The 23,275-nt window shown below is 39.1% G+C and overlaps 1 protein-coding gene across 5 annotated transcripts in view; it reads right to left on the bottom strand.

The window, feature by feature from the left end:
- Positions 1 to 23,275, bottom strand: part of lrrk1 (leucine-rich repeat kinase 1) — a 66,021-nt gene that overhangs the window by 16,573 nt on the left and 26,173 nt on the right. For 3 of the 5 annotated variants that reach the window (XM_055060026.1, XM_055060028.1, XM_055060027.1), the window contains exons 5-26: positions 20,094 to 20,273; positions 19,274 to 19,410; positions 17,811 to 18,037; positions 17,417 to 17,544; positions 16,765 to 16,928; positions 13,983 to 14,120; positions 12,557 to 12,669; positions 10,589 to 10,659; positions 9,729 to 9,858; positions 8,810 to 8,922; positions 8,147 to 8,361; positions 7,885 to 8,049; positions 7,054 to 7,226; positions 5,918 to 6,044; positions 5,389 to 5,548; positions 5,054 to 5,232; positions 4,874 to 4,971; positions 4,199 to 4,370; positions 3,947 to 4,113; positions 2,574 to 2,713; positions 1,613 to 1,871; positions 722 to 891 (exon numbers count right to left, since the gene is read on the bottom strand). In XM_055060026.1, the coding sequence (XP_054916001.1) occupies positions 722 to 891; positions 1,613 to 1,871; positions 2,574 to 2,713; positions 3,947 to 4,113; positions 4,199 to 4,370; positions 4,874 to 4,971; positions 5,054 to 5,232; positions 5,389 to 5,548; positions 5,918 to 6,044; positions 7,054 to 7,226; positions 7,885 to 8,049; positions 8,147 to 8,361; positions 8,810 to 8,922; positions 9,729 to 9,858; positions 10,589 to 10,659; positions 12,557 to 12,669; positions 13,983 to 14,120; positions 16,765 to 16,928; positions 17,417 to 17,544; positions 17,811 to 18,037; positions 19,274 to 19,410; positions 20,094 to 20,273 (3,426 nt within the window). The remainder of the gene's footprint in view (positions 1 to 721; positions 892 to 1,612; positions 1,872 to 2,573; positions 2,714 to 3,946; positions 4,114 to 4,198; positions 4,371 to 4,873; positions 4,972 to 5,053; positions 5,233 to 5,388; positions 5,549 to 5,917; positions 6,045 to 7,053; positions 7,227 to 7,884; positions 8,050 to 8,146; positions 8,362 to 8,809; positions 8,923 to 9,728; positions 9,859 to 10,588; positions 10,660 to 12,556; positions 12,670 to 13,982; positions 14,121 to 16,764; positions 16,929 to 17,416; positions 17,545 to 17,810; positions 18,038 to 19,273; positions 19,411 to 20,093; positions 20,274 to 23,275) is intronic. The other 2 variants (XM_055060029.1, XM_055060030.1) reach the window with 2 other exon arrangements.

The following is a 23,275-nucleotide window of genomic DNA, read 5'->3' as shown; positions in this document are numbered from 1 at the left end:
GGTGTGGGGTCATCTTGTAGAGGTCATTCAGTGCATAGGCCACATTTTGTGGATAGGATCGCCCTTTGGAGGGATGAAATATAGGAGGGGTTCAATGACAGTGATGTAGATTACATCATTTTGAGGTTTCTTCAGGTCTGAAAGATCTAAAATATCTGATGGTTTTAAGCTGTGTGGGAACAGCAAGGCATATAGTATAAACAGCAAAGCTATGTACACATAGCATCGTGCTGCCTACATCAATTGTTGCCATGCTTACATTCACTCTTCTTATGATCAAAATATGAATGAAGGAGTACAATTTTCTTTGTATATCAGTAGAAGACACTTAAAAGAAAATATGTTCAAAATATTTTATTTATATTTGTTTATTAAAGTATTTTACTGACATCCTCTTGTTTGTGACTAACATCTACTTCCAACGTTACAGGAAGTAAAGAGGTCTGGTCATGTGACCTTTCACACTCGATACATGAAATTGATATTGCTTAGAGTGGATACATTATTATTTTTTATTTTAAGACTTCAATTATCTGCCAAAAGTCAAAACAATTATTTTAGAGCTTCTAGAAGTTAGAAAAAATCTCTGGCAACAATTGCTGCCAGTGGCATTCAATTATGGGTTAATCATGTAAATTTACCATTTTTATGTAAAATTATTCTCCAAACCGATAGTTTCTTTCATAACCAAAGTAATCACATATAAAGAAAGCTATTGCACCTGTATCACTGGTGGCCGACAGTTGTCGACATCTCTTAAAGTGGAAGAGCTTCACAGCAACCGGCTGGTCTCTGTATCTGGCTCTGTAGATGATGGTCCCACTGCCACCCTGACCGAGGATGTTGTGTTCCTCCTCACACAGCTCCAGATGAGCCTTCTCCAGAAACAGCCTAACACACGCACGCACACACACACACACACACACACACACACACCACCACACACACACACACACCCCACACACACACACACACACACACACACACACACACCCCCCGCACGCACACACACACACACACACACACACACACAAGCATGCCAATTATTAAGCTCCACGCTGAAGCTGTAGACATCACTTGGGAAATTTCTTTTCAGTGTTTAGTTCTATATTATAACATTATGCATAAAGTGCATAATGTTATTTGAGTCACTGATGCATGCGCTAACGGGCATTTCCCTTTTTCCCATTAAATCCTGTCCAAGCTGTGAGTCATGATGTTCATCAAGCCAACATTAATGGTACCTTTAGTTGCAACTAAACTTTGAGATGATTCAGGTTGCGACAGTGAGAGATGATGTTTATGTTATGGATGAGGCCATAATTGCTCAGTCAGTATTGTACTGTTTAAAGTGAACAAATATGTGTCAATCTACTACCAGCCTGTAAAAAGCATCAGGAGAACAAAAGGAATACAAGTTATTCCTTATAACTTTTATTGATCATAGAACCTATCATTGTAACAAACTATATTCCACTAAAAATCCATAAACATATTTAAAGTTACAGTCTTTATTTTTAACTAATTTTAAGTCCTGATTCTGTTTTTAGTTACTTTCCTCAACAATCCACAAGTCTGCAGTATAAGGTGTTATTTAATGAGAGCAGTTTACCGTGCCGGAAAGTCGGTCATGAACAGTTCTGGGACCAGCTCCTGCAGAGGGATCGGCTGCTCCGGATGCTGAGGACAGACGATGTGTTCCTGTTCCACAGCCGCCAGCACACAGTCCTCCATGTTGAAGTAATTAACCTCTGCTTGTCTTTTTTTGCTGTCCTCTGCCTGCTCCTGCTGCTGGTCCCTCGGGGCACATAGGGAGCAGGGCACATACTGCTCAATGAGGAGACTACCATCACTCTGAGTGCCTGTCAACGCTAGAGCAGGGACAGGAAGACAAAGTGATTTACTTGTTTAATGGATGCAAAAGCAACACCAAGCTAGGAGCAGCGCCCCTCCCGATGACAGCATGTTGGAGCAGTTCTGTTATGTTGTTTCTGATTGGTTCCTGTTTGGTCAATGATTGCCTTTGGTTATGGATGCTGAGCAGCTGAGAGGATGTTTGCTCGCACGTTTTTACATTCGGAGAGTCACTATGATGCTAACTGTGGCAACAAGGTAAGGCTTTTACTACTGAAAGCAGCAGATCAGCATCAAAAAAGCTAAGACAATATAGAAAAACAGAGCAAGGTCTTGCATGTAATGGATTCCTGCCAGGCAGTTATTCACACAAGGTTTATGTGAATCCTACTAGTCAGTGGCATCTGCACACCTGCAGCACTGGCTGGAGTTCACACAGGCTGGGATCAACATTACAGTTCAGTGAAGATCAACATAGAGGAGAGACCACAGAGTGAGCCAATCACTGGACATTTCTGTCATGGCTCTCAGACAGAAGCAGAAAGGTTCAGTGTGAGAAGCATTCAATTTGAGAGCTTGAAGTGTTTCATTATGAAACATCACATGTGCAAGTAGTACTAATCTGTGTAAATTGTTAGAAGAGAGCAAGACAGCAACCTAAGGAGGACAAAAGTTGTCCTCCTCTTCAACTACAAATATGGGAGGAAAGGAGCGCTGACCAGGAAACCACTGTTCCATCAGAGAGTTGACATGGTCAGTGATGAAGGCCATGGCAGAGAAGTCTCTGATGTCTGACTGACAGAGGATCTTTATGCCTCCACTCTTCATCTTTTTCCAGTTAACATCTGATGACTCCACACTGCAAACATGAACATATGGCCTCCGTCAGCCAAAGTCTTACAAATTCAATACATTATTAATGCATTTTTAATAAATGAGCTCGAGCAAAGTAGCTGAAAGTGCTACTTTTTGGTGTGTATTTTTTTAATTTTATTTATATTAGTTCAATAGAATATGCAGAAAAATAAGAATTCCTTATTTTATATTTAGTTCTCTAACAAATAATATTAACATATCGATGACTAAGCTCGTTATTTACAACTGGAACAAGAAAGTGGTTTAAATTGAGCAGAAATATTACTCTGCTTTACTCAAACAAACAAAATAATATAGGATGTCCTATAATAAAATTATAGAATATAACTTTTTATATTCTAAAATATAAAAAGTTAGGACACTCTAATTTTGTTGTCAGTGTTACTGAGAATAGCAGTAAGACTCTGATATTCTCTGAGGAACATTTTCCCCACTCATCACTTTTAGTTGTGAGCTGTTTGCAGTTTTCCAGTTAGTCCACAGAATCCCACTGAGAAAATCTGGGATTTGACTCCAAATGTACATGGCTGTATTATGAGATCCTGTTTCATGTTTTGATGTTTCCTGAACAGGTTATTTTTGTTGAAAATGAGAATTTGTTTTACACAAAATACCAAATCAATGAAAACACGGCAGACAGCTCTCGCAGTCTGTCTTCAGCCCAACAGACAGGAGCACAGCAGGCTAAATGGTTCTTAACAGGACAAACCGCTTTCACAGTGCTGGGTAATGTTCTCATCAGACACTTGTCGATTGTTTTCAGTGGGAAAAAATGTGAGACTCAGGTAGTGTATTCTATAAGATGCTATTTTACACTAAGTGTGAAACGGTTTTTAAGTTTGAATAAAGTCTTATTACTTGAATCTCAGTTTTGTTGATTTATTATTAAATATCCATATATCCACATGCTTTCATTTGGTGTTGCAGGGTCAGTTTTCCACCTGACTGTAAACAGCTGATGTTTACAGTCATCAGCTGTCATGGTGCGTGAATCTTTAAGAAGTTCTAGGTTTTGGCTGCGGATGAGGTCATAGGTCGCTATGTGGATTGAGGAAACTGTTGTTTAATGAGAATAGTGAATCTCTTCCGCTACAAAATTATTTTGACAAATCTTAGCATCTCTTTCTGAATTCTGATGAACAACTTTGCCTTTCTGCCCAGCTGTACTTCATCATTCTTCAGTAAATGTCAGCGTTCATGCATCCCCCATTCTGACCTGAGGTAACCTCCATCGAAAGTGACCAGAAGCCCCTCCTTCCAGTAGATAGTCTGGCTGCGTCGGACCCTGAAGGTGCTGCAGCGGTTCCTCTGCTGGCTGGCAGCGAAGCTGTAGATCAGGGAACTCCTGCGGTTCAGGCTCCTGTTTTTGGCTGAATCAAATGACTGTAGGAACACCACAATATATGTCAATCATGAAGAAGTCCCTACAATGACATGGTGGTTACTGAGGCTCTAATGGAGCATTCACCTGAAGGTCCATCTCTGTGAGGCTGATGAGCATCCTGGCAATGAAGCGCTCCCAGAAGCCAACGGGAACGAAGCTCATCTTAAAGAGACGCTGCAGCGTGTTGTTGGTGTGCCGGTGGAAGCTGTGGATGTCCATGGCTGGCTTTGGAGGAAGGAGATGTGGCAGCAAATATCTAGAGAAGGAGACACAACAAGAATAAAGATGGACAGGAAAACGTATATTTATTTACTCCATGACCAGGTGTTGCTCTCCTTCTTGATGATTCAGTTTGTAACAGTAAGAATATTGAATGCTGACTCCAGCTTTCAAACTACTATTATTGTTTGGTTCAGTCAAGCAGATGGATCAAATTGATGTTTACTTCTTGTTTAAATTGAGCTGTTCCTCTCTGCTGCTCAGGATGGAGAAATGGAATACGCAGATTACAGAGTTTAACTCGTCACATGACTGACTGAACCTGAAAATACAACATAACTGCATCAAACTGAACTATATGTAACTAAACTTTAGTCTGATTGCTCTGGCTGCATTGAATTGAATTGAAAATGTTGCTTATTTTGTTTACGTTTTGTTTTTGACTAAAATGTGTTGGAAAAAAATGACAAACTCTGGAATAAAAGTCCCATCACTACTTTATATTGTCATGTAAAATATAAGAACAGAATTCTTTTTTACCTGTCATTGGCAACAGGCAGAGCTATTTCAAACTTTGCCAGAAACTGGAAGTACTGCTCCTCTGTCTCCTGGGTGAACCCTGTTCCAGCCAGCAGCTTCTGCACAGCAGAAATCACAGCAGGGGAGTCTGCAGAAGCTTCAGATCACCATTAAACAACACAGCAGACACTGAAGGCTCACCCTGAGGTCTTCCACTTTGATCAGTCCATTCTTGGGGGCAGGACGACAAGAGTTCAGATGTACAATCCTCTCTAAGCAGTCTGACAGCCACACAGGACACAGGAAGTACAGAGTGCACAGACCATGGCTAGTGTCAGGGAAGTGCAGCAAGGTTCCAGTTTCAATCAGGAAACTGATGGCTAGATGAGGTACAAAGAAGAGAAAAGCAGAGAGTAATAGCCAGGTCTTTTCTCTGTAAAATGGGATAAATACTCTGGTCTCCTGAAAACATTTATGAGTGAAGACATCATCAAAGTGTTAGAACATGAAATGGTTTTCCATTCCAGTCTGTGTACCAGTTTGCAGGTCCTCATAATCTCTGATGTCACTCTCTGGGTTCTGTTCAATGATGCTGAGTAACTGAGCTTCAGTCAGGTACTGGACCTCTCCTTCAGCATCTCTCCTCTTCTTCTCTGCTATCACTGCCTCCTGTAGGATCAAATAGCTCCTGGGAATCTGACAGAAAGCGTACAGAAATACAAACGTGTAAAAAAAAAAAAAAGCAGCACTTTTCCATTTCACATAAGCAACATGATCTTTGGTTATTCGGTGAGCCAAAATACAGTTGAAACCACAAGTTTACATATAAGTTTACATAATGTAGCAAACATTATCAGAAGAACATGGGACACAGTTTAAAGCAAAATCTCCAGATGAGCAGCAGAAAATGGCACCAATCAGAGAACATAACTTTCATTTTCAGATTACCTAGCAAAACATCCACTCACACACAGAAGGTGTTTGTGTGGGAGAGGCGATCATGAAGAATAAACCCAGTAAATGGGGAGTCCACATATTAGATGATCAGTTCATAGCAGAACTCACCAGTCTGGCCAGCAGCTTGCTCCCACAGCCTGAGCTGCTGCTGCTGCTGTCCTTCATCGAGAGAGCCACATGGTAGAGCAGCATCTTCAGACCATCAAAACCCTCCAGAGTCTTACATGACACCTCACTGGAGAAACACAAACTGATGAGTGCAGCAGGTTTCATTGATGTTTTGGAAACACTTTGGGTGTCTGACAAATTGCATATTTCTCTGGTAGATTAGAGAGAAACTCGCTTCTGGCAGCTAGGAAATAATGCTAAGTCAACATAAAATATGCTATACTGTAGGTATATTTATTATGTAGATAAAGGACAGCAACATAGTCATTCAGACATATGGCATATTTAAAATTACAGTCATCTTTTAATTTGATCAAAATTGCCTGGAAAGCACAGTGTTTTGTGCCTAGGGGACACAAAACACTGGAAGTTGTTTTACATGTAGATGAAAGTCAAGACAGACGTTTTTGGAAACTTCTGTGTCCAAAAAAACAGTTCTATTTATTTATGAGATCTGTCAATAAAGAAGTATGTTTATATTCATCCTAACTTCTCAAAGTACTTTCAGACTTCTAGTCACATTCCCTTATCCCCACTCTCAGGTATTCAAGGTCTAGTTCAAGAGGGCGACTGTGGCTGAACGGTAGAGTAGTAGTCTTGCGATCTGCGTATCGGTGTATGAATGTGTAAATGTGGCTCTAGGGTAAAGGGCTTTGAGTGGTCAATATGACTGGAAAAGCACTATATAAGTTCAGTCAGTCCATTTAATCAAAGGTCACATCAACACATGTATACATCTGATGAACAGGGAGACAGTGTGTGCTTGGTTGTGTTTGGGTGTCAAAAGGTCTTCATGCAAAAACTGCTACAACTTTTATCAGGAAACATTTCTTAACTTGTAGGCACCGGACAGAACTGATGCCATCCCTCTGTTACTGACCAAACAGTCACATTGCCACTGATATAACATGAAACTGATTAAAGTGAAAATGAATACAAATTTCTTAGAAATTAACCAATGAAAATCTGACTTTCCTTTTGAAATGTGACTCAACAGTGTTGTGCAACAAGCATTTCATCAATATTAGACTTGTGCAGCTATTAATAATTGTGATTACAGATAGACTGTGTCTTACTGCAGTTGTTTAACGTTGACATCAGGGTAACCCGCGGCCCGCGATCCAGACGGCGATCGGCACAGTGCAAGAACATAAGCTCGCAGTGTTGCCAGCCTCTCTGTGCGGAACTTAGTATCAATGAGGTCCAAATGGGTTCCTACAACTACCACAGAAGAGTTGGGCGCTCGTGCCTAGAGGACACAAAACACTGGAAGTTGTTATACATGTAGATGAAAGTCAAGACACAGAAACGCTGTGGAAAACACTGTCTGCTGGTATTTTTCAGTAAGTTTTTTTACAGTGAAGTTCTAATGCAGGGGAAGCCCTTTTTAAGATGAAGGTTAGATTTAGAGGTATGATGTGATTTAAGTTTTGGTTAAGGTTAGGATTATGAGTATAATGCTAATGAATAAGGTAAGAGTTTGGGGTAGGCATAAATGCAGTTGCTAAAATCAACAGAAGTTAATACAAAGTGTGGGTAGAAATACAAACTTCTGTGTGTGTGTATATGTGTCTGTCCTTGTATTAGATTATAAGGCACATTTTTGCAACAAATATAATGTTGTGGAGACTGGCTGCCCCTTATAGAGCTCAAAGTCTGGGTGCCATAGGAAAAATTGCTGTTCTAGGGTTATGGGTCAGGTTTAGGACTAAAGTTGAGTGGAGTTTATGTTAGGTTTAGGATTAGGTATATACTGGTAATGGATAGGGTTAGGATAAAGGTCAGGGTTACACTTAGTAATTGAATAAAAAAATGAATGAAAGGCAATGAAAAGTGACAATATAGGGAGAAATAAAAACATGTGTTTGCCTGTGTGTGAATATAAAAGTGGGAAGGAGAAAAGTCACCTCTATGTTGAGAAGCCATGTCTGTAGGTTGGCCACAGCCTCCTCTCCCAGAGCCAGGTTCCAGATAACCACATAAAGGGACTTATCAGTGAAGAAACATTGGTTGACTGTGGTCATGCTGGCCGGGCCACCAATATCCCATACATGGAATACGACTGACTCCTTCTGTGATGGACGCATGGAGAAATGTTCCAGCTTTGAGTCTGTGTGCATGCTGAGTTTACAGTAAGCACATGTTATGAATTCTTTGCAATTCCCTCACATTATTTTTGCCTGCATTGGGTTTTTCCAGCTCCCAGCTGAAGGTGGAGATACTGCATTCTGAGGGGGTGAAAGGAGACGCCTTGCCCGTCAGCAGAGCCTCCACCAGGGCCGACTTCCCCTGCCTGGGTGGACCGACCACCAGCATCTTCAGCAGTCTGCAGGGCTCTGCTTTTCGAAGTTGTGCCCGGAGGAACGCCAGGACAGAGTTGGCACCTGTTTCCCAATACATCACACAGCACATATATTTTATTTCTGAATTTGTTGCAAAAGTGCTTACCATGTTTGCATGGATTCATCAGTACTTTATGGTATTGTTCACAGGATCACATTGCCACTGTGTGTATTGTGTCTAAAATTTTAAAACCTAAAAGCATGACCCAATATGAACATCAAGAGCTAAATCGAGTTATTTGTGCATACATTAGGAGGGGGTTGTCAACAAAAGCAGCTGGGAAAAATAATAGAACCAGAGATTTAAGAGGATGTGCAGCTGACTACTCAAGACTGAGCTGGCAGTAAGATATTCTGTTTTTAGAAAACATTCCTTAAAAATGGAAGTTATAGTTTTTCAGTCCCACAACCACACAGTCAGACAATCAAAAACCTAATCAGTTAGGTCTATCTGTGAGGAGAATCAGAGTGTTTTGTGGCAAAGTACTACCTTCATCTTTTACTGCCTGTGGAATATTGTTGATGTTGAGGTTTTCAATGTCCAGCTGCCACAGGTTGGAAAGTTGTCCCAGTTCTGCTGGTAATTCTCGGATTCCAGGATTACTATCAGCAGGAAACATAACATCAATCAGAAAGTCACAGGAAGGGGAATTCACAGCTATCACACTGTCTGGCTGTCCAAGCTGTGATACCTAGACGTGTGTCTTCTTTTCAGAAGAATATATTGAATAAGACTAATCTTAGTTAAAGGGTGGGTATTACGCACAATCAATTTTTTTAGGCTTATCTATGTTATAATGTTATTATCTCACAAAAAAACATACCTGGTGTGTTACGTTGATTCTTCCAAGCAAATTTGAGGAATCTTTGACTCTGGCAACCATTCATAGGTGCCTGCATGTTCATACGAAGCGATGCCTATTGACGCAAAGCTCTACCTTGCAGCTGCAGTTTCCAAAGTGAGATTCTGCCTCACAGAGCACCTCTCCCCCACTCAGCTCCTTCAGACTAGCAGCAGCAACAATTAGCAAGCACCTGGTGGACCTGTGCTTCTGCTATAATGCTCATAACAGCAGTTCTAAACAACATAACTATAAACCAGTGTTGTGATGACGTGCTGAAGGCAGAGTGATGGAAAGGAGAGGAGTTTATTGAAGAGCTGGAATCCTATTTTAAGGCATCAGATACAGCTATGATGTGAAATCACATTCTCAGTCATATTTGATATATATATATAGCCTTTTTAAAACTGAAGGTAACATAGTTACTTGATTGTGCTATAGGATTTCAATATGTGCCTGGAAAATACATAATACTGATCCCTCACTAAAGGAAATTACTGCATTTGTTTTTAATCCTAAATATGACTTTCACCATGACAGATCAACAAGACACACAGAGAGACTCACTTAGAGAGATACAGCTCAGTAAGGTTGCGTAGAGCACACAGTGACTGGGGAACACACTCCAGTTGGTTATCATTCAGGATCAACACTTCCAGGGAATCTCGCAGAACACTGGGGAACTCAATGGGACACACTGTGGAACAGAGAACACAAAGAGTCAAAGCTCACAGCTCAGACACACTGGACAATACACATCTCTGCTACATATGAATGGATAAATATGTTGGAGTGAAACATTTTATAATCAGACTGTAAGTGTTTACAGCACAGAGTGGCATTCAAAAGCTTTTGAGTAAATGATCTTTACAGACACAAAAAATGGACCATAGCAGGTGTGTGATCACAGATGCCTGAAGACAAGATTGAATAACTTTACAATAAACAAATTCGACCTTGAATTTTAATAACATCTCCTTTCAGGTTGTTTTCCTAAATAAAGAAAAATAGCTCATACATAAATAGCTCACACATGTAGATCAAATTATAATTTGAGAGGCACATTTTGATAAACTAAATAAAAATGTATATAAAAATTGAAAGGACACATCTGGGGGATATTTTGGCACCTTTTGTTTGGACAAACAAAATGCACACTAAACTTATTTTGTGCGTCTATTTCATTTTCAAAGCTTTTTCGAGGCAGTTTTGCAGTGAAATGTTGCTGCCAAGAAAGTCTTTCTCTAGTTCTGCAATTTTAGTAACTAAGCAGAAATTTAAGACTAAATCCAGACAAGATTACATAGATTAAACCCAGAATAAAATGCTTAAAATCATTCTCAAAGACCAGCACTGTTTGTAACACACAGTGACCTTAAGATATTTGCAGTCTTATGAAACTGACAAACCGACTGAGCGATCATTACCTGGGTCTGGATCTCTTCTGTTCCATGTGGTCAGGAAAGCTAGCCTCCTGGACTTGGGGCCCTCTTCAGTTCTAAAAGACAGAATTTGCAATAAAGTCAGAAGTACACTTCAACATCAGCAGACAACCACTTAAAGGGACTTATCATTGAAGAAAAATTGGTTGACTGTGGTCATGCTGGCCGGGCCACCAATATCCCACACATGGAATACGACTGACTCCTTCTGTGATGGACGCATGGAGAAATGTTCCAGCTTTGAGTCTGTGTGCATGCTGAGTTTACAGTAAGCACATGTTATGAGTTCTCTGCATTTTCCTCAAATTATTTTGCCTGCATTGGGTTTTTCCAGCTTCTGGCTGAAGGTGGAGATACTGCATTCTGAGGGGGTGAAAGGAGACACCTTGCCCATCAGCAGAGCCTCCACCAGGGCATACACAGTTATACAATCATATAACTGTGGCAACAAGTTTCTATTTTTACAACTAGTAGCAGCTCATTAGCATCTCAAAAGCTGAGATAATATCTGAACTATGACTCAAAACTCCAGAGGAGTGAAAACAAGACTTCCTGGATCCAGAGCAAAACCACAGAGCAAAGAGGAGGAAGCTTAAGTCATTTCCTCCATCTACTGTAATAGGAAAGAATCATATCCAGACTAACGCTCTCTAACAAGGAAGAGCAAAAGCAAAACAAATGAACTAGAAAAGCCGCCAACAACTGATGGTATCACCCAGGATATGATACTGTGGAATATCATATGCTCCCTGATGTTGACCTGTTAGCAAAGCATGAAGGTCATGAGACTAAGGTACAGCAACACCTTCAGTGAGAGGTCTCTTCAGATTAGTTGCTAGACATCCTAACAACAGTTTCACCATCAAAACCGCTCTGATATTTGTCTCATAAGATTTACAACATTTAATTTCCTTTCAGATAAATAAAATATTTTTGAATTAAATTGTATTTTTTCCCCCAGTGGAAATTTTTTAGTATTCAATCACCTTTATTTTACAAAGAACTGGAATTAACAGTTATTCTACATGCCATGTAACATTTCATAATGGATAATATATTGTTTTTTAAATAAAGATTTTGAGCTTCATCTCAGACATTTAGCATGTTAATTATTATGTTATGTCAATGTTATAGTAGATTTTATTTATAAGGCCCTCATATCTTTTGATGATAGTACAGTAAGAATGAAGCCTGGATAAATGGAACATAAAATATAAAATCACAAGCTCACCTAGATGAGCAAAATTGCCTCCAAACAAAACCACACAGAACCTTTAGAACAATCACTGCCGTCACTGAGTTAACCAAGAACTCCATGGAATGGAAAAAGTTACTGTGCAAAGAAGAAGTGATCACTCTTGTTCCATATAAAAGTGGAACTTGTCTGTTTTGAGGTGTTATAATGACCCGCTAGACTGTGATGGTTTATCTTCATGGTGGCATACTGGCCTCATAATAAAGCTTCAAGCTACATTAAATGTGTGCCATGTTCAGACTTCTGTGGAATAAATTGCAACACAAAAGTGTTTTTATTGGTCTGATGAAGCATTCTAATGTTAAATATGGTGTAACAAAGAGCTGCAAGAAGAACTAAAAGAAATAAAGGCTTGGAAACACTTTGGAAATAATGTATGTAAAGTTTCACTTTATGTAGTCAGTCACTGAATTCATTTGATGAATGAAGCTGCACAGAATATCAAGCAGCTGGATTGGGCTTGTGTATGTACTAAAAGGAGGGCTTAAGAAAATGTTTTTTTTAAAAGCGTCATTATTATAACTAAACTCATTGCAATATAAAATTTTGTACAGCTTTACTATCCAGATGGAGAAAAACAAAACCACAGAGGCATTGCGTTTTGGTTTCACATCAGCTACACAGTTATTCCCGCCAGACTAATTTTAGCCGCCTGCTTGTGAACCAGGAAGTGTTTCCAGGTGAGCATGTGGACCGACCTGCCAAGCTGGTTCCTGGACAGATCCAGAGTCTTGAGCTTCGAGCACTTCCATTTATTAGCAGAAGGGAGCGTTTCAATCAGATTCCCACACAGCTTTAATGAGACGATGGCCTGAAGGGAAGAGCAGATGGAGGCAGGAGACATTAGGACAGTGGATCCTGGAAGGCCGGAGGCTTGCATGTTTTAGTTCTCTGCCTGGTTTAATGCATCTGGATCCAATGTTGGCTCATTAGAGGCTTAAGAAGAACATTGACATGCTGGAAAGGTTGTGACTACCACCAGGAAGAGAACAAAAACATGCAGGTTGCCACCCTTCCAGGACCCACTGTGGGCACCCCTGCATTAGGACATTGATGCTGACAGACTTCCTGCTGCACATGAAGTTTCTGAATGCAAACAAACTGAAACCACCTCGTTCTGTAGTGTATTTAAGGTAAATGAAGCAACAAACTCAATGTTAGACATCCACCCATCTGGTTGTAAGGTCAGTTGTAACCCAAAACATCAGACTCAAAAGAGTTAATTTGTTGTTTTATTTTTTTATTTTTCATTCCTTTTTGTTGAATAAAGAATAATGTGTAAAGTAAGGTTGATAAAAGAAAGGAAGCAGTCTGACAGGATAAGCCCCCTTCCTCCCTGCACCTCCACGGTTACCCCGCCATCTGACCGTTCCATGACCCATAACAAGCTATAAAATTATTGGTTACAGCCGATTTATGAGTCATTTTTAAATCATTTCTAGGTGAATGTAGATCTGAATATAAATGTGCAGACAGTAAGAAATAGGTCAGAATACTAGCCCATACAGCCTCATCTGATATCAAAACAAGTATCAAGAAAATTGGTCACAATTCAGTGATATTTAAATAAAATAAAGGAATTAACTAGTTCCTAATTTTTCAACAATAAACAGGAACAAACTGCACCACAATCAGCATGTGCTTCAGGTCACATGAGGATCAGTTTCTCTCATGAAGATACAGACATTCAGCATAAATCAGGGAAATACAATTTATGAAGAACAGAGAACCTGTAAGAAACTCTTCATCAGACTGTCACATAGCAACTGAAGACTTTCTGTCAGAACATTCTCCAGTGCCGCTGTGATACAGACTGCTATGTGAGAGCCTCCCGGTCCACTCTCATCAGCATCTACAACAACTCTTTGAAGTCACTTGGAAAATGTGATTTACAACATTTCATATCCTAAAAGGATTAATATTGGATTAATAGAACTGGCTCATAAGAATGGCTAATTTTAATGTGGGTAGATAGACCCACCTGGTGGTTCAGGTTGCAGTAGTCATGACTCGGGTGACTGAGAATATACACAGTCATATTTGTCATAGAAAATTTACTTTAGATTTGTAATTAATCTTAAACCCACAGAAATGTCCAGTAACAATCCACATGATGGTCCATACCTCCAGTTCAAAGATGTAGGAAGGAAGCTCTTTGAGGCAGTTGTCAGAGAAGTCCACCTCCTGCAGCTCAGTCCTCCAGAAGATGGATATGATGTTTGGAAGATTCTCAATCTGATTAGAAGAAGCTTTGCATTGATTCTACATGGAAGAGTCAGATAAGTGGACAGGCTGTTACTATTACTATAACAGAAGAACTGTGTATTGTAGTTTTTCTGTCTGTGCCTGTACTTTGATTACAGTGTGAGCGATAGAAACCAAAGTCAAATGAATTGGTTCAATCCATAAAACTTACAATTATAAGTTGATTTTGATTTTACCAATGTTTTTGATAATTAATTTTAATTGAATAAAAACTTGGCACATTCTGCAACCCACATATGGACGCCTTAGTCCTCAAGACGACTGTTACAGGTTTGATTCAAGGCCTGGTGACCTTTGCTGCATGTCTTTCTCTTTCTCTCGTTACCCACTTTCTTGTCAATTCACTATCAAATAAAAGCCATTAAAGGCAATAAAACTAAAAAAAAAATATTTTACTGCCTAAAACTTGTCAGGTAGTTTCATCTTCACTTGGTTCAAATTCTGTAGTAAAAAAAAACACATATTCAGCACTTTTTGCTGTTAATGTTAGAAGAACCACAGAACCACACATTGCTACAAATGATCTTGCATTCACTAAAACAATGCTGTCATTGCATTTTAGTCTATAAAATGTGTATTTTAAAAAAAGGAATTTATTCACATGTTCTTATGTATTTCTAATACTGTATAGGCGCAAGTGTTGAAATGAAAATTTGCAGAATGCAATTTTTAAAATTCGACTTATCGTCAGACTAATAGATAGAATAACTGATTACTAAAATAATCATTAGTTGCAGCCCTACACAATATTGGCATGCCTAATTATAAAATGTAATAATAATAATAATGTTAACATTCAGTCTCCTAAAATGGAATTACAGTTGTGGTCAAAAGTTTACATACACTTGTATAAAACATAATGTCATGGCTGTCTTGAGTTCCCAATAAGTTCTACAACTCTTATTTTTCTGTGATAGAGTGATCAGAACACATACTTGTTTGTCACAAAAACAGTCATAAAGTTTGGTTCTTCTGACTGGGTCAAAAAATATACATACAGCAATATACATACAGTATTTGGTTACATGTTCCTAGGCCATTTTCACGGCAACTAGGCGCTTTTGGTAGCCATCCACAAGCTCCTGGCAAGCTTCAGGTCGAATGTTTGACCACTCTTTTTTGACAGAATTGGTGCAGTTCAGCTAAATGTGATGGTTTTCTTGCATGAACCTGTTTCTTTAGCACTGTCCACATGTTCTCAATGGGGTTTAAGTCAGGACTTTGGGAAGGCCATTCTAAAACCTTAATTCTAGCCTGGTTTAGCCATTCCTTTACCACTTTTGATGTGTGTTTTGGGTCATTGTCCTGTTGGAACACCCAACTGCGCCCAAGACCCAACCTTCAGGCTGATGGTCTTAAGTTTTCCTGCAGAAATTGGAGGTCATCCTTCTTTTTCATTATCCCATTTACTTTCTGCAAAAAACCTGTTCCACTGATAGCAAAACAGCCCCAGAGCATAATACTACCACCACCATGCTTGACAGTAGGCATGGTGTTCCTGGGATTAAAGGCCTCATGTTTTCTCCTTCAAACATATTGCTGGGTGTTGTGGCCAAACAGCTCAATTTTTGTTTTGTCTGACCGTACAACTTTCCTCCAGAAGGTTTTATCTTCGTCCATGTGATCAGCAGCAAACTTCAGCCAAGTCTTAAGGTGCCTTTTCTGGAGCAAGGGCTTCTTTCTTGCACGGCAGCCTCTCAGTCCATGGCGATGTAAAAACACGCTTGACTGTGGAGACTGACACCTGTGTTCCATCAGCTTCCAAATCCTTGCAGACCTGCTTTTTGGTGATTCTTGTTTGACTCTTGACCATCCTGACCAATCTCCTCTCTGCAGCGTGTGATAGCTTGCGTTTTCTTCCTGATCATGGCAGTGACACAACTGTTCAATGCACTTTATACTAGCAAATAATTGTCTGCACAGTTGCTCTTGGAACATGTAGCTGCTTTGAAATGGCTCCAAGTGACTTCCCTTACTTGTTCAAGTCAATAATTAGCTTTTTCAGATCCACACTGAGTTCCTTTGACTTTCCCATTGTAGCTTTTGAGGCTGAGTCTAATTACAGGGTCAAATGAGCCCTATTTAAATGGGCTCATGGGAAGTGAACAACTGTAGTCAATCAGAATCACTTACAAGAAGTGAAGAGACCATGACATTAAGCTAATTTGATTGACACAACTCTCTACATCACCAAAATTGACAATTTATGTTGCTGTATGTATATTTTTGACCCAGCAGATTTGGTGATATTTTCAGCAGACCCATAATAAATTTATGAAAGAACCAAACTTTATGACTGTTTTTTGTGACAACAAGTATGTGTTCTGATCACTCTATCACAGAAAAATAAGAGTTGTAGAACTTATTGGGAACTCAAGACAGCCATGACATTATGTTTTTTACAAGTGTATGTAAACTTTTGACCACGACTGTATATATCATCTGGTTAACTGAACGTTTAAGCACTAGACCTTCAGCAACATGGATAAAAATAGCTGCTCCAAGAGTCAGACTCTTTGACATTTTTCTTTTAGTCATGATAATAGATCACAAAAAAATCACAACCACTAATATTTAATGCTTATCCAAAATCTTAATAGAATGAATCAGATAGTTGTTCTTAAGCAGCATAACTTCTCACCAGTGGGCAGGCCCAGGGGTCAGGGAAAGCATTCAGTTTGTTTCTGCTCACATCAAGGCAGCGCAGGGACTTTAAACAGTGCATGACTGAAGTGAGCAGGCTGGTTAGACAGTTACCAGACACATCCAGTCCCTCCAGCTTACGCAGACCGATCCAGTTCACAGCTTGAAGAGCAAAACAAGATTTAATCAAATAGGGAAAGAAAACCATTTAAACTAAATTAAAGAATAACATTATTTATAAATTGTAATGTATTGCTGACATGTAGCTGAATGATACTTGACTGAATGGTGTTATGATTGGCGAGTTTGGGTTGAGATTTCTGTAGTTCTGTAATGCATTTTGATTGCGGTAATTCTTGATTGACTCACGAAAGACTTATTTATTTCCTTAACATGTTGTACGTAAAATAATATGCCAGTGAAAATAGTAGTTTTTATCTATATTAAATATGTAAGGAGACAGAAGAACTTGTTTTTCCAAAGATTATTTGTCTCCTTTAATGCCATCACCACATAGTGATAGTGAGAATAAACATGTAAAAAAAAACTTATTGATTATAAAAGTTACCTACTGCAGTTTTAGACATGGCAACATTCATAATATGCATTGAGGCATTAAAGTGTGCCACATAATCAGATATGGAACATACTGTCAGGGATGTTAAACAGTGTGCTGAGCTGGTTATCAGCAGCACAGAGTTTCTGCAGGTGGACCAGATGGAGAAGTCCAGTTGGTAAACTCTTCAGCTGGTTCTGAGAAATATTCACCATCTGCAACCTGAACCACAGAAAAATTAAGTTTGAGATATTGATATGGAATATTTATTCTGTTCAATTTAAAAACTGTTTTGATACGTTCAGTTCTATAGAAAAATTACTTCTAATCTTTGTGTTACGACAAAATCAAATATTAACAATCTGGTGAGAAATGCTCTTATTTGCTCAAATAAAACAACTTGATGTCTGATCTACTAATTAACTAAATAACAGAAAGACAAAGGAAACTACACATTTCTGTCTGTCTTGACATATCTGGTCTCATACCTGGAGCAGATGACATCCTGGGAGTTCTGAGCAAACGGCAGCTCTTTAAGAGCGTTGTTAGACAGATCCAGAGTTCTGAGATTAATGAGGCCCCAGGGGACCACAGAGGGCAGAACACCCAGGCTGTTGGAGGACAGATCCAGGTGGGTGATTTGGGAGCAGACGTCCATGAACCAGTCCAGATCCAAATATGGTAACTGCAAGCCGCTCCAGTACACACGGACACTCTGCAGATACCAACAGACAGACACACCCCACAGAGAATGATTTCAGAGATATGGCCGATGATAAGACATCTTAGAACTGCTTGCCATAATAAATGTCCTGCTAACATTAAAGCTAACATCAGATTCTAGGATCTGATCTTGGTGCACCAACATGCTGCCCCTCATGGTGTCAGAATGTTGGTGCAGCTCTTTTGGGTTAGTTCTGATCGTTTTTTTATAGTCTTTGGTTCATAACTTCATTTTATTGTTTTTGGATGAAGGGTTGCATGCCACTTTTAAACAGTTGGCATGATGTGTAACTATGGCAACAAGATATGTTTTTACAACTGGGGCAACTAATCACACATCCCAAATGATTTCCACATGATACCTTCTGCTGCAAGCGCCATAATGGAGCTGGAAAGTGTTAAACAAAAGCTCATAACACAAAAAAATGCACTTCTAACCCTGCATATTGTAAAGTCAAAGGTCTAGAAGTAAACTGGTAGTTGACAACAACACCTGCATTGGCTTCATGGACTGCAGCAAACATGCTGCTTTTCTCTCTGATATCAGGGTTACTTTAGGCTCAAGCCTCCAATTACAATCAATGAGTCGTGCTGAATCGGGCTGGACAGTTTCAATGGGCTCAGGCCCGGTTGGGATTTTTAGGTCTGATCTGAACTCTAGTTACTGTGGAACAGAGTCTCTGCTGCCTGGATACTGAACTTTTAGCATGTCACGACAGACATAAGACTGTTCTACAGCAACAGTCTTCAGTCAGAGGCTCTTCAGATTCACTTACAAGACTGACTGCTACAGGTGATCCTCTCTGCCCACAGCATTACCATCCACAACAACTCTTTGAAGATACTTGGATGAGATGAGTTGCGACAAAATTTAATTTCCCTTTGGGATAAATGAAGTATTTTTTAATTTAATTGGAATTTGCGGGTTTATAATGGAAACTTTGGGTCAATAAATAAAACTGTGATGATTTTCAGAAGTCTTTTCAAAAATACTTGAATAATGCTAACCCATAATCTAAACATGCATTAAAATGATGTTAGGTGAATCTACTCTTTACATGGGCACCCTTCATTTATTAGCCGTTCCTTCATTCTGAAACACTCCTTATGGGAAAGAAGGTGTGATTATCTAAAAACCTAGATTATACATTTGAACTGACATTATTTATTTTTATTACAGACAGGTCTATCCTGTGAAGACCTCGTATGTACGAGTTAAGACTCAGACCTCCACTCCATTTGCACCAGACGTTTTGTCAAGTCTCTGTTTCAGGAGACGTTTGCTGAAATCTGGATAGTCCATCAGGGTGTAGGATGAAAATTCAGCACCATTTTCTAGCAGGAAGTGAGCGATTTCCTCATTACCTAAAACACAAAACATTAAATTAAAAACATTCTACAAGAAAAGCCAGAGCTAAACTTTTCAGGGAAAACTTCAGGAAATCTTTTTTCCTAACTGTTTTGACATATTTGTACAGACATACCTTATGCCTCTGTGTGGTTCTGAAGGTTCCTCAGGCTATGAAGCTGCTGTAAACTGTGCTAAAGTCTGTAGTGACTAAGTTGTTACCACTGTTTTTTCTCATACAATGCATGTCTGGTAAACTAAACTTTTTGAAAAGTGAGCTAAGGGTAAACATTAAAGGGATTTAAAGCTAAAAGGAATATTAAGTTTACTCTAAGCTAATGTTAAAATATCAAACTATCTCTGAAATGACTATTCAAATCCAAGATTTTCAACCTGTTCAATAACAATCTCAATTTGAAGCTGTTCATATTGTCTGTGTTTTCCTTTCCTTGTTAAGCATCTTTTAGTGTCCTAAAAAGTTTGCTGTATTATTATCATTATTATTATCTCTCCAGGAAGAAAACTGTTTTTCTTCCATACTATTTTCAGACATCATTCAGATAAAGCACAACTAGTGACAGCCGGAAAAATGAGCATCATCTGTTGGTGTTTTAATGCCATAGCTGAAGCAATAGGATCCTTTTAGAACTGTGATATAATTACACACAAAACAAAGCAGGAAGCAGTTCTGTCTTCTTACTGGCTTGTGCAGCTGCATACAGTGGCAGTCCACAGAGCACAGCGAACTCATCGCTGTGGATAGCAAAGTCCTTCACATCTGCATTGTAGCTGTGGACCAGCAGACGCACCACATCCAGATGACCCTGCTGACAGGCTGTGGCCAGCAGACAGTTCACCAGATCTCTCTTCAGACTCACACCTAATTGGAAGACAACAAGAAATATTATAGTTACTAATCACTTGTATACATATTAAAAAAACAACATAACTCTTAACTCAGTTATGTCAGCAACGCAGCAAATTTTCATCCAGCCAAAACTTATTCTGCTCTGTTTATAGGCAGAAAAAGAACCTAAAAACAGTAGAGCCTGTCTTTAGGCTCTTTTTCAATCTCTATTAGCTCAGAGATTGGCATACCTTGTGGAGTTTTACAGCAGGCCCTGTAATGTAAACGCTTCAGGAGATTTTGTCAAGAATGATAATAAAACTGACCAATCATATCTGTTCTCTACATTGGGCTTTGTAACCACAGTCTGAACCAAGAGGCTACCAGCTGGTGTGGAAGTTTCAGCTGATCATTCTAATATGAACTTTAAATATAAAGTTGGACTACAGAGCTCAAATAAGATCCACCACACAGCTAAATTTAAAGCAGAGAAAACAGGCCTTTCCAGGCTTTATACACTTGATGGAGAAATGAAGGTGTAAAATTTGCACTAAAACTTTCAGTTAAGGATGTGATACTTTTTGGTACAGATGAGATCGCTGCAGGTGACTTGCTGGTTTAAAATGTTTCTTGAAATCAGAACATTCTCATCAAAATTCCTGCAGTTACACATATCCTGGCAGTTTGAGAGAGCAGTCTGTGTTATTGCTTTAAACCACACTGTCCTAAAAAATGAAAGTAGACATGATGCTACAGAGCAGGAGTGGGCAATATGGACTTAGCGTATAAAGAATATAAATAAAGAACTATTTATAACCTCTTCTTTTAGGTAACTATCCGGCAGTGACTGCATGGTACTGCAGTGTTTACACACTTCTTTAGGACTCCAGTCACATAACAAAGTGTGATTTGCATCACTAAACTACACAGTAACTTTATTTAATCAGAGTTTTTGTTGGTATTCAATGAACATTGAACAAATATTAGAGAAAATAAAAAAACTAACAATCTTGACAATATCTGCATTTTTACATCATTAGCTTGAACAATGATAAATCAAACCTCTTAAGATAGAAAATGTATAGTTTGAAATGATAATCATCAAGTTCCCACTTCTATTCCAAAGTAACATACTTGTCTTTGTGTTACTGAACGCTGCACCTTGCATTTCAATACACATGAACTACACAAAGGCAAAGGAGGAGAGTGACTAGTTACATTTACTGAAGTATCTTTTTTGGAAACAAAACCATACTTCTAGGAGTAGTTCCACTGCACTGAGCTATTTACTTTTACATGAGTTACATTATTATGAAGTACAGTCATTGTCAAAAGTTTACATACACTTGTATAAAACATAATGTCATGGCTGTCTTGAGTTCCCAATAAGTTCTACAACTCTTATTTTTCTGTGATAGAGTGATCGGAACACATACTTGTCACAAAAAACAGTCATAAAGTTTGGTTCTTTTATAAATTTATTATGGGTCTGCTGAAAATATCACCAAATCTGCTGGGTCAAAAATATACATACAGCAACATAAATTGTCAATTTTGGTGATGTAGAGAGTTGTGTCAATCAAATTAGCTTAATGTCATGGTCTCTTCACTTCTTGTAAGTGATTCTGATTGACTACAGTTGTTCACTTCCCATGAGCCCATTTAAATAGGGCTCATTTGACCCTGTGATTAGACTCAGCCTCAAAAGCTACAATGGGAAAGTCAAAGGAACTCAGTGTGGATCTGAAAAAACTAATTATTGACTTGAACAAGTAAGGGAAGTCACTTGGAGCCATTTCAAAGCAGCTACATGTTCCAAGAGCAACTGTGCAGACAATTATTTGCTAGTATAAAGTGCATTGAACAGTTGTGTCACTGCCATGATCAGGAAGAAAACGCAAGCTATCACACGCTGCAGAGAGGAGATTGGTCAGGATGGTCAAGAGTCAAACAAGAATCACCAAAAAGCAGGTCTGCAAGGATTTGGAAGCTGATGGAACACAGGTGTCAGTCTCCACAGTCAAGCGTGTTTTACATCGCCATGGACTGAGAGGCTGCCGTGCAAGAAAGAAGCCCTTGCTCCAGAAAAGGCACCTTAAGACTTGGCTGAAGTTTGCTGCTGATCACATGGACGAAGATAAAACCTTCTGGAGGAAAGTTGTACGGTCAGACAAAACAAAAATTGAGCTGTTTGGCCACAACACCCAGCAATATGTTTGAAGGAGAAAACATGAGGCCTTTAATCCCAGGAACACCATGCCTACTGTCAAGCATGGTGGTGGTAGTATTATGCTCTGGGGCTGTTTTGCTACCAGTGGAACAGGTTTTTTGCAGAAAGTAAATGGGATAATGAAAAAGGAGGATGACCTCCAAATTCTGCAGGAAAACTTAAGACCATCAGCCTGAAGGTTGGGTCTTGGGCGCAGTTGGGTGTTCCAACAGGACAATGACCCAAAACACACATCAAAAGTGGTAAAGGAATGGCTAAACCAGGCTAGAATTAAGGTTTTAGAATGGCCTTCCCAAAGTCCTGACTTAAACCCCATTGAGAACATGCGGACAGTGCTAAAGAAACAGGTTCATGCAAGAAAACCATCACATTTAGCTGAACTGCACCAATTCTGTCAAAAAGAGTGGTCAAACATTCGACCTGAAGCTTGCCAGGAGCTTGTGGATGGCTACCAAAAGCGCCTAGTTGCCGTGAAAATGGCCTAGGGACATGTAACCAAATACTGTATGTATATTGCTGTATGTATATTTTTGACCCAGTCAGAAGAACCAAACTTTATGACTGTTTTTTGTGACAAACAAGTATGTGTTCTGATCACTCTATCACAGAAAAATAAGAGTTGTAGAACTTATTGGGAACTCAAGACAGCCATGACATTATGTTTTATACAAGTGTATGTAAACTTTTGACCACAACTGTATGTCTACTGTTACTTTAGTAAAGTTAAGATGAGATAAGAAAAGATAAGATTAGATGAGATCATTTACTTGTCTCACTTGGCAGAAATTTATCTTAGAAGAGTGGA

This window comes from Poeciliopsis prolifica, unplaced genomic scaffold, assembly GCF_027474105.1.
Source record: "Poeciliopsis prolifica strain line A6 unplaced genomic scaffold, Auburn_PproV2 SCAFFOLD057, whole genome shotgun sequence".
Lineage (NCBI taxonomy): Eukaryota > Metazoa > Chordata > Actinopteri > Cyprinodontiformes > Poeciliidae > Poeciliopsis > Poeciliopsis prolifica.
Note: the sequence above shows the minus strand (reverse complement) of the source record. Positions and strands in the feature narration are given on the sequence as shown.